This window comes from Hippichthys cyanospilos, chromosome 3 (assembly GCF_059441005.1).
Source record: "Hippichthys cyanospilos isolate Australia breed blue-spotted pipefish chromosome 3, RoL_Hcya_1.0, whole genome shotgun sequence".
Taxonomy (NCBI): domain Eukaryota; kingdom Metazoa; phylum Chordata; class Actinopteri; order Syngnathiformes; family Syngnathidae; genus Hippichthys; species Hippichthys cyanospilos.
This window is the reverse complement of record NC_142371.1, coordinates 14826160-14837500: the sequence shown is the minus strand read 5'-3', so window position 1 is coordinate 14837500 and position 11341 is coordinate 14826160. Positions and strand designations below refer to the sequence as shown.

General features: G+C 38.2%; 2 protein-coding genes across 4 annotated transcripts in view; one reads left to right on the top strand and one right to left on the bottom strand.

The window, feature by feature from the left end:
* fbxo32 (F-box protein 32) overlaps positions 1-4014 on the top strand; it is a 22679-nt gene extending 18665 nt beyond the window's left edge. Inside the window, exons 6-9 of the mRNA XM_088410806.1 lie at positions 466-650; positions 741-923; positions 2800-2943; positions 3046-4014. Coding sequence (XP_088266932.1) covers positions 466-650; positions 741-923; positions 2800-2943; positions 3046-3135 — 602 coding nt within the window. The 3' untranslated portion in view covers positions 3136-4014. The remainder of the gene's footprint in view (positions 1-465; positions 651-740; positions 924-2799; positions 2944-3045) is intronic.
* prelid3a (PRELI domain containing 3A) overlaps positions 476-11341 on the bottom strand; it is a 30454-nt gene continuing 19588 nt past the window's right edge. For 2 of the 3 annotated variants that reach the window (XM_088410807.1, XM_088410809.1), the window contains 2 exons: positions 5149-5223; positions 4011-5039 (listed from right to left, as the gene is read on the bottom strand). In XM_088410807.1, the coding sequence (XP_088266933.1) occupies positions 5164-5223 (60 nt within the window). In that variant the 3' untranslated portion in view covers positions 4011-5039; positions 5149-5163. Of the gene's footprint in view, positions 658-4010; positions 5040-5148; positions 5224-11341 lie in introns of those variants that run through there. The other variant, XM_088410808.1, reaches the window with a different exon arrangement.

The following is an 11341-nucleotide window of genomic DNA, read 5'->3' as shown; positions in this document are numbered from 1 at the left end:
TCCAACATAGTTCCATTAAAAACTGACAGAAGCTTCAGCCCTTCTATAACAGAGGGTGCTGACACAGCCATGAAATCCATATTCACATGACATGTAACGTTACAAATTCCAGAAGGTGTGATTCAAACTGGAAAAGATAGATTCAAATTTGTACTTAGTGACTCAAATGTTGTAAATCACTGGCTAAACATTTTGGAAGAACTGTTCTGCTTTGTGAAGAGGTTGTTGAATTGTCAAGCAAAACTTTAATCTTCATCCCTTACACTTTAAGGTATTGTGTTACATCCTTTTTGAAAATTAACAGAAAGAAAAAAAAACAGGAATCATGCATGATTAATTCTGCTTTCCCACCTGAAATAACAACTCATTAGCATACTTTCTGAGATGCAATACAAATTGTAAATAATTTGTTCCTAATGGAGCAAGCTGCTTCGAATCATCACCCTGTCAATATTCCTGCTGCAGTGCTCGACAACCAACAGAATGTGCGCCCCATCAAGGAGTTGCTCCAAACACTTTATCTGTCGCTGTGCAGTCTGGTTCAGGACATGGGCAAATCTGTTCTGGTGGGGAACATCAACATGTGGGTGCATCGCATGGACAACATCTTGCAGTGGCAGCAGCAGCTAAACAACATCCAGATCAACAAGGTGAGGACTGGAAAAAAGAAGCACCGCTTACTTTCACATTTCAGTTTGTGTAAGTTAATTTTGTTTCCTTTTTTTTTGTGGCCCTTGCAGCCAACATCATCAGGCATGACACTGATGGAGCTGCCTGCCAGCCTGCAGCTGAACATCATGCAGCGTCTATCAGATGGCAGGGATTTAGTATGCCTGGGCCAAGTCTGTCCAGAATTGGGAGGTCTTGCTGAGGACCGCCTGCTCTGGAAGAGACTCTGCCAGTACCACTTCACAGACAGACAGGCATGTGGACATTTACAGTAGCACATCTGTAAATCTACCAATGCAGTGGGCAGGGAATTCCATGCTGGTCATTCACGAGCCTATTTTGCACTTTTATTTTGTACAGCACTTTGGTTGACTGGTCTTTTTAAACATGCTTTATAAATAAAATTGACTTGACTTGAGCCAATATTCACTTTTAGCTACATACTCTCAGATATTCTGCATTTATAAATTCTAATTAATATTGCTTACTTATAATTAATATAATTAACATTGCTTAATATTGCAAGTATTCATGTAATTGTGTGTGTTGCTATTGTGGCTATAAGTGCGAGTGATCTTATGCTTAATGTAAACTGGCTGCAATGCCACCACACACAGTTTGCAACTTGTCGTTTCCCTCTTACAAGTCTGTTTGATCAATTTGGATGTCATTGTATTTTCTTAAACTTATGCTTTGCTCATCTAGCCATTTTCGGCATGAAAGTGTTTATATTTTGTCTGAGGATTATTTGAAATCTAAATTGTCCTGCGGACACATTTTCCTACTTACTGTTAAATAAAAATGATCACACACTCACGGATCAGGTAACGACCAATCATGGCTAATTTGTTTATTGGGTGTGGTCATTAGACATTTACAAGGTGAGCCGTGATTGGTTGTTCCCTGAATCCTGAGTACATGTAATGTCACTTTTAGTTAAAGAGGCAAAATGTGGTTTTAAAGGTATTAACATGAAGAATCATTTAGTTGTCAAATTAATTAGATACAATATTGACTTTTTTATAGGTGAAAATTGATAAATAAGGAGCATATTTTACCTTTAGCACTCATTTCAAATCCTTGCACTTTCAAGATTTTACAATTCTCCTATTACTGAATGACAAACCCACCACAGCAGTTTAATCTGAGCACATTGCTCATAACATGTCGTAGATATGTATGTATGTGTATATGTGTATGTGTATGTGTATATATATATATATATATATATATATATATATATATATATATATATATGTGTGTGTATATATATATATATACACATACACACACATATATATATATATATATGTGTGTGTGTGTATATATATATATATATGTATATATGTATATATATATATATATATATATATATATATATATATATATATATATATATATATATATATATATATGTGTGTGTGTGTGTGTGTGTGTGTGTGTGTATATATACATACTCACTAGCAAGGTTATAACTATGCGTGCGCCTCCTTCGTATTTTTTTATTATCTCCTGCTTCGTTTCTATTGTCATCATCCTCTTACTTCTTCCTTTACCACCACTTGCAATTTTAGAAACCATGTCTCACAGATAAAGTTTGCAAAGTCTTCACAACAAACCGACCAGCTGTGCCATCAAGCTAGATGAAGGCGTTCGGCCAATAGCGTATCGGCATTTCTGTGATTGATGTGACGCCGGCCAATAGCATATCCGCATCTCCGTGACTGAGACAGTGACTGTGACCTTATAAGACCAAACGCATATCGGCGTTTCCATGACATGCGAGAAAAGTTGTTTTTATTGATGCAGCAAATTGAAAAAAAATAGTGCGGACACACTGACCGGATGTTGGATGGTTCGTAAGACGAAAGGTTTGTGCGTAAGAGGGGGACAAAAAACGCCACGTTCCACGTCGTAAGATGAAAAATACACATATCTATATATATATATATATATATTCAAGTTGTAATTCACTCTCAATTCCAAGCTGTGATTTGATTTGTGATTTAGTCTTCGGTGTACACAGTGATTTCACACACTGCCCACACAAATGCACTAGATAAGACACTAAGTAATCTACGATCTAAAGTGTACTTCTACAGTGTGTGGCTGTGCTGTCTTTTTCATTAGATCCGAAAGCGCCTGATGGTGTCAGATAAAGGTCACTTAGAATGGAAGAAGATGTACTTCAAGCTGAGCCGCTGTTATCCTCGCCGAGAGCAGTACAGTGATACTCTGCTCTTCTGCTCACACTGTCACATCCTTTTCTGGAAGGTAAAGAATTGAAGTTTTATATTTCATTGAAAATATATGCTTACTATAAGCTGTTCTGTAATCTGTCATTAGTATTTTAAGTGTCACTATTTGCCACCACAGGACACAAATCATCCGTGCACTGCTAACAACCCAGAAAGCTGCACCATGGCCCTGTCCCCTCAAGATTTCATTAATCTTTTTAAATTCTGATGTCCCTCACATGCCTTGGAACACAGAAGAACACAGTGTACATACTGTACATAAATGTTATGTTTTATCTCATGTACATTTAGATAAGTGGCTCAATGGCAATCAGGCAAATATGCAATTAAGATTTAGTTTTGTTGATGGTTTTAATGTTAAGCGCCTGCCACTGTTAACGTGAGTGAATGTGAGTAATGGCGTGTTGGAAGACTAATCTTAAAGTGGTAGCAGTAAAAGTGAGGGAATGTAAAAGTATTCATTTGTTGTTGGTTATAGTTTATTTCAACACGTGGAAATCATGATGTTTATTATTTAAGATGACAACATTGTGTTGGCTGTTTAAAGCATAGAGGGTATTGTTTGATTTAGCACTGCTGTTAATAGAGGTTTCAGTAATGAAACAAAATCAAATAGAAGTACCTGGGTGTCTTCATTTTATTTATTTATTATTTTTTTTTTTTTTTACTTTTTCACTTTTTTAAGTATTTAATACTTTTATGTTGTGCTCCTTTTTTGCCATGGCTGCTATTTCAATTGATAATGACTGAGATCTTTACAACTTGGTGTGCCTTACTGCCAAACTTGTAACTGGTACAGTTAAAAAAAAAATTCCAGATTCAAATTCGGATGAATGCCTATGAACGCAATTTTGTATATTCTTAGATACCAAAGACTGTGCAACGCGTGTTTTTCCAAGGCCTTTTGCATCCTAAAAAAAAATAAAAATAAAAAAAATAATGCTGCATATTAGAATTCTGATCTGCAAGACAAGAATTTGTGTCCAGACTTTGAGCGCTCCTCAATTAATTGATGACATTTCATGTACATATTATTCAAGGTATTCTAGAAATGCTCTGCTGTAAAGATAAAAGACTTTCACAAGCACTTTGTAGTATTTATTTTGCAGACACTGTCATTAGGTTGCGCCCTTTTCACCAGCTTTGGCAAAGGGGGGAAAAAGCCCTGTTTTGGATAAATTGAGAACTGCAAGAGTCAGTGTCTAAATTCTGAAAGGAAGTCATTCATGACAGATGACGAATATAAGTGTTTACATTCTACACCCGCTGCAACTGCAGTGATATTTTTGTTTGATAGAAAATGAACAATGAAAAGATATCTGCTATAGAAAATATTACAATCTACAGTTCATGTATGATTGCAAATGTTACACTGCTAAGAAGACATTTTTTGTAACAGTTGACATTTCAAAGGAAACTTTTCAAATGAGAATGTAAATGTCGCAATTCACTGCCTTTACCCATCTAAAAAATCTTGACACTCAACATAATTGGCATTTTCAATTTTGTAATACTGTGCATCTGATTCTCACAATGGCTTAGTTGGCCTTACCCTGTAGCTGCTATCGTGTATATCTACAAACATGTTCGCAGTCAAAAGAGAGCGGCGATCGAATAGGCAGGCAGAATTATACAGTACCAGGTACAGTTTGAGGTACCAGTGCATCAAATGTGAGCTGGTGCTTTGTCACAATGTAAGAAACCTTTTTCTTAAAACTTTCTTTCCAATTGGAAAACACAAAACTCAAATTAAGCCCAAGCTTCAGTTCCATACTACTAATTTCATCATGCAAAATATCCTAACATATACACCAACAGCTCCCCCCTCCCTCAAAAGTCCAAATGTAGAGCGAAAGATGAACATCAAAGTCTTGGTGACCTCCTAAATGGATGGTACAAATAGCAGGCGTATCCTATTCAGCTGTTTTGTTGCACACAAGACTTTTTTCCTTTTCTAGCAGAAGTTGGACGTTGCAGTGGACCTACTGAAATCACAACTCCAGGAGTGGCATTCTGTGCATGTACTCCACAAGTAGCCTCTGTGTGATGTGAATTGCGCAAAAACCTCCATGTACTCTCCGAAGCACTTGCTCAAGTTACGATGTGGCGGTTCTGCAAATGTTAAGTGTCAATAATTAGGTGAGAGGGTAAACAAGTAAGACTTAGTTTAGACAAAAAAGTGTATTTAATAAGAAGAAAGTTGCTCAGGATTATAACTTACAAGAGATCGTAAATGTCAAAGAGAAATATTTTCTCTTTCAGAGTTCTGAATAATCCACTCAATAGCATCCCAGCCCTGTAGAACCACAGAGAGAAAAGGAAGATTACAAAGACAGACAAAGGTCATCAGGAGTCTCTTGACTCAATTTATGTGGCTCCCACTGGAGATAGAATACAGTGCTGTGAAAATGTATTTGCCTTGTTCCTGATTCTTTTGCATACTTTATCACCTGCAAAGGTTTCTTTTCATCAAACCAATATTAATATGACTAAAACAAAAGGTAGATATATAAATTCCTACATCCTCAATATGGTCACTGGCGCTTTGGTGCCTATCTCGGCTGTCTTTGGGCAGTAGGCCAGGGACACCCTAAACTGGCTGAGGGTCTTTCTTATTGTGGAGTCGTAAACACTGACTTGAACTGAGGCCAGCAAGGGCTGCAGTTCTTTTTATGCTCTTTTGTGACTTCCTTGATCATCATCCCACTAATCTTTGTTGTTCGAACACTCCTGGGAACATCTGCAACTGTTTCCAGTTTTCTTAATTTGTGGATAATGGCTCAGACAGTATTTTGCTGGAGCTCCACAGCCTCGGAAATGGCTTTGTAGTTTTTTTCTCAAGACCGATAGATTTCAGTCGCTTTTTTGTGTCTGGAATTTCTTTTAATGTGACATGATGTGTTTGTTCTTGGGATTTTGTAGCCTACTTCACTGTTTGGGGTAATGTCTTGAGTCAACAACGGTGGTGGCAATCAGATAAGTTTGTATTTTGATCTGGTCCCCTCTCTCATCTCCCTGGTACTGCGCATACTCGTCAGCATGTTTAGGAGAGAAGTACCATCAAATTTCTTTAGCACCATAGCTTTCGCTGTTCATGTCAGGTATCCCTGTGCTCAACAAAAGAACAGTCTCTCGCATTTCTTGTCATTGCCAGTTCTCTTCGCCAACCTTTCTCTTCATAGCAGGTTGAAGACTAGGTTGAGACTGATAGACAGGATTGCTTTTCCTTCCATTTGGGCTACGTTCATACAGCAGGGTTAGTGCTGACTTCAGATTTTGTTTATTTGGTGAAATCCAATTTTTTTTAAAATGAATTTCTAAATAAATGCAACCTTTATATGACTTGTGTGTGAACACTAAATGGCTGCATATGCATTGAGGTCACGTTGTATCTATCACAGCAGGTGTGCTTAACGTTACTGTTTATGGAAAGGGCACAATTGATGGCCAAATGGAGTACGTCAATTAATGGTGTAAATTCCAAGTTTATTTATCAAGTGTGTTTAATAAACAACCTCAAAACAAAGTGCTTTCCAGTAACTAAAAAAACAAAATAAATTATCAAGCACAAATGATAAATATATTCAGTTATAAAAACCAAAACAGGCAGAGCCAAGATTACTCGCCTAGCATGCAGCAAATGCCAAGAAGAAAAGATTGGTTTTCAACAGAGTTATAAAATGTGCAACAAACTGTGCAGCTCTTACCTGGAAAGGTAGGCTGTTCCACAGTGAGCCTGGATCAAGGAACTTCCAGGATCAAAGGGTTTGATAATGTGAGGGTGAACAAGTTCTGATATGTACAATGGTGCCAAACCCTTTAAACAATTAAAAATAATTATCATGTTTTTTGGAGTATAACCCACAACGTTTTTCTCATAATTTGAGCACTGTGGATTATAGTCCAGTGTGTCTTTTCTATGTTTTTTTTTTTTTTTGCTACCCACTAGGAGACAATCAATCGGAAAAGCAAATGTCTCATGTAATGAATCAACAATGAAATAGAACTAAAAATATGTAAATCAGTGGCTGTGCTCAAAAAAGTTTTAAAAATATATTATTAAAAAAACAAAAATTATGTCTAAATCAAATAAAATCTTGAATTAAACCTGTCTGATAATTTTCTGGTTGGTTAAGCAACTGAGGGCCTGGTTAATCAATTTCAGCTGTATTGGTGTTCATGGAATTGATAACCGATGCAGTGCAGTGTCAACAATTAGAAAACCCTCAAAACAGGACTGGTTTTACATGTGGAGGTCATTTCAAGTTTTTCCCTCTTGGTCTTTTTTGGCTGGTTTTCCACTCGTGCTGATTTTGGCTTACGTAATTATCTCTACTGGCAGTATGAGGGGATTCCTTAACTCTACAGAAGTTGCACAGGCTGTCCAACTTCTCCAGGATGGCACATCAACACGTGCTGCAGCAAGAAGGTTTAATGTGTCCCCCAGCACAGTCTCCAAAACATGGAGGAGATTTCAGGAGATTGGTGGTTATTCTCGGAACGCTGGACAGAGCCATTGTAGGTCCTCAACCCCTCAGCAGGACCGATACCTGCTCCTTTGTGCAGGGCGGAACAGGCTGAGCACTGCTCGTGCCCTACAGAATGACCTCCAGAGGGCCACTGGTGTGAATGTCTCTACCCAAACTATCAGGAACAGACTTCATGAAGATGGCCTAAGAGCCCGACGTCCTGTAGGACCCTCTGCTTGACTTCATTAGAGCTCGACTTCATTTACTCAAGAACACCCTGTACTTTTCACAGACGAGAGCAGGTTCACCCTGAGCAGCTGTGATAGACGTGAAAGAGTCGGGAGAAGACTGAGAAGGTTATGCTGCCTGCAATATCGTTCAACATGACAGGTTTGGTGGTGGGTTAGTGATGGTCTGGGGAGGCATATCCCTGGAGGGACTCACAGACCTCTACTGCCTCGGAAATGGTGCTCTGACTGCCATAAGGTATCGAGATGAAATCCTTGAACTCATTGTCATACCCTACACTGGTGCAGTAGGTCCTGGTTTCCTCCTAATGCCTCACATGGCAAAAGTATGCAGGCTGTACCTGGAGGATGAAGGAATTGAAACAATTGAATGGCCTTCACGATCCCCTGACTTAATCCCAAAAGAACATCTCTGGGACATTATGTTTCGGTGCATTAGGCGCTGCCAGGATGCCCTCACACAGATCTGGGAGGAAATGCCACAAGACACCATCAGTCGTCTATCTATCTGTGTGCATGCAGTGTTGTCGTGTTATTCAAACCCGTGTCCTCAAATTTTTCATAAGTCCATCAATTACGGTGGGGACGGTTCATTTGGGTCCCGGGTTAATTAGTGCAAGAAAGTCAGAGGTGAATTCTAAATTGCTGTAAAGTGACAACATAAATGATCTCATTCACACCATCATCAGAATGATATGCAGCCCCCGAAAGCCTGTCCAAGTCGTTTGAGTAAACAAATAAATATCGTCAGAATAGAAAGATGTGGGACGTGCATGCTTAGCTTGATGAAAGGCTGGGGAGAAAACGATACCTGTGGATTCTACATACTGCTTTGCGTCTCAGCTGCACTCTGTCGTGCATGTTAATGAATAAGACTGATTCCACATTGGCATATCCACTGAGCTGCGCCACATCATGGCTGTGTCGTTGCACTGCGGTCCATCAACTTTACACAGGACTTGTAAAATCTGCTCTGTGCGTGCTCACCATAAACTTGTGCTTTTTTTTGCCTGGTTGTGAAGTTTCCGTGGCTGTTTGTGTTGCCTGCTCAACTTTTGGTGTCGCAGCGGCGTCTGTCAACCGTCCTCGCCTCGATCCTGCCTGTGATTGTGATTGTGTCACATCTACCTGAGGTTGAGGTGAGTGCCGGGGTCTCCTCGTGACCTCGTTGTTATTCGTCATTACATGCTTTTAGCACCGCCTCTGGCGGTCATCCGGGGCTCATAGAACCGCTGTTACATACGTGACTGTCGTTTGTCCCTGCAGTAGAGATGGGATTTATGGCTTTATGGCTCTTTGAGGGGCTCTGATCTTGGCGATGCGTTCCTTTCAAAGAGCTGTTCATTGGCTTATTTTAAATATTTAGTCAGTTTTAACAAGCCAGTTTGGGGGCATCTGTTTCACCTGTAAATGTTCACTGGGAGAAATGAGGAGTTGATTTGTAGTCAAATAATAAAAACTCAGATAAGAAAGCAATATCTGAGTTTGAATTATTCTGAAGTATTGATTATTAGCCTAGCTCATCATCCCATAGAGTGGTGGCACAACAGCCAACTACTTAGGCAGTGATTTCACTATTTTGGATTTACCTTTAGTACAATGAGTGTGTATGTATAAAGCTATGCTGACTTATGTTAGTCATCCTAAACATACACACAAATGAACATTAAAAACAAAGCCGGCTGCAATGAATTTCTGTGCAAAACAGCTTTTACGACAAACACTTCCACACAAGAACATTATTATCACACAAGAACAAAAAACACATTTTGAATATTAGATAAATAAATAAAATTTGAGGAAGAAAATAGTCCACTATTACCATGGACAGCAATTAATTTGCAAAACAGCTTTAAGAGCAAAATGTCTTCAAGAACAAGAACAAAGACCATTTTGATAGAAAACACAAAAATATTCAAAGTACTAGCCACATACTGTAGATAAAATGAGAATAAATTATGTCTAGGGAAGGATGTTAAGTTTTTTTTAACTCTGTCCGCGTGCACAAGTCATGGCTCCGCTCCTATCCAATGACAGCGGCAAAAGCATCCGAGGGACTTGTGTGTGGCTCCGTAGCAACTCATTCTACTCTTCTATTCAACGGTACTGTGTAAGTACCATGTATGTAATATTCTTTAAATTGAAAATTATGTAAAACTTTCAAAATATGGAGCCACACACAAGTCCCCCAATACGCTTTTGCAAACCCTGTCGTGCTTTTGCAAATCCCCTCACGCATTTGCAATTTCGTGTGGTGCCAGGACTGTAGCAAAAGTCACGTGTAAGAATCCAGCCAGTCCAGGAGGCCGAGTGTTCCTGTACCTCACCCTAATTACACCCTAATCAATTGTGTTTTGACTGTCATTACGCATTTGTGACTTCAGACGCGCATTTGTGGATTTTTATTGCGCATTTGTGGATTTTTGTTGCGCATTTGTGGATTTCTGTTGCACGTTTATGACTTGTTGCGCATTTGTGATTTTTGTTGTGCATTTGTGAATTTCTGTTGCGCATTTTTGAATCGTGTTACACATTTGTGACTTCAGTCACGCATTTGTGGATCTCATTGCACATTTGCAGTTCTCGCTGCACATTCGGGACTTTGGTTACACATTTGTGGATTGAAATACGTATTTGTGACTTTGGCTACGCATTTGTGGATTGAAATACGCATTTGTGTATTTTTACTAAATATATATATATATATATATATATATATATATATATATATATATATATATATATATATATACAGTGACCCCCCCCTACTTCGCGGTTAATGGGGGGTGTTAACCCCCCGCGAAGTCTGAAACCCGCAAAGTAGGGTATCAGTTCCTAGATTTCTATGTCCGCCCCAATATAGCCGCAGTAACCATAAACAATCCTTTTTTTGCGTATTTTATTTCCTTTCTCCTATTATTTAACATTACATTATCCTTATTAACATTATTGTATATTCATTAAATAACTAATGTTACTTAGTTTGTTGAGAATTTGTTCTCAGGACTGGTTATCTGCACCAAGACTCCGGTGATGGAGTACGCAAGTCATCAAGTTGAACTTCACATTTATTTTGGCTCATGTATGGTGTATCATGTAGTATCTGTTCAATAATAAATCAACAATAATGTTAAATTCAGTCAACTAACATATAAATACTTGTCGAACTTTAATGTATGAATTTACTGTATTTTTAGCCGACATTAGCGGGCTAGCAACAACTAACAACAACTACTCACTATAAAGTGAAACCTCTACACAAACAAACACATAAACAGAATAAATACTTATCACTTACTAAACATAGGCAGTAGCGTGGTTTATCAACATAAATGATAATAAACTATAAATATGAGCTTACGTTGTCATTCACTACGTCACCGTAACGAGCTGAATAACGCACAGAGAACGTGAAACAGGAAACGGAAATGCAACTCGACCCGACAAATTAAAAGTATACATTTCAAAATAAGATAAGACGTCACGAACTCTTAACGCTTGAAGACTTCTTAATAGTTATTAACTAATATTACTTAGTTATTTGATGAATACAGTACTGTATAATGTACTTTTTTTTTGCTTTTTTTCATTTTTTTTCCATTTTTGCGCAATTTTCAAATTTTTTATTTTGAAATATTTAAAATTTTTCCTGGAAAAATCTGCGAAGCACTATACTTAAAATTATTATTATTATAAT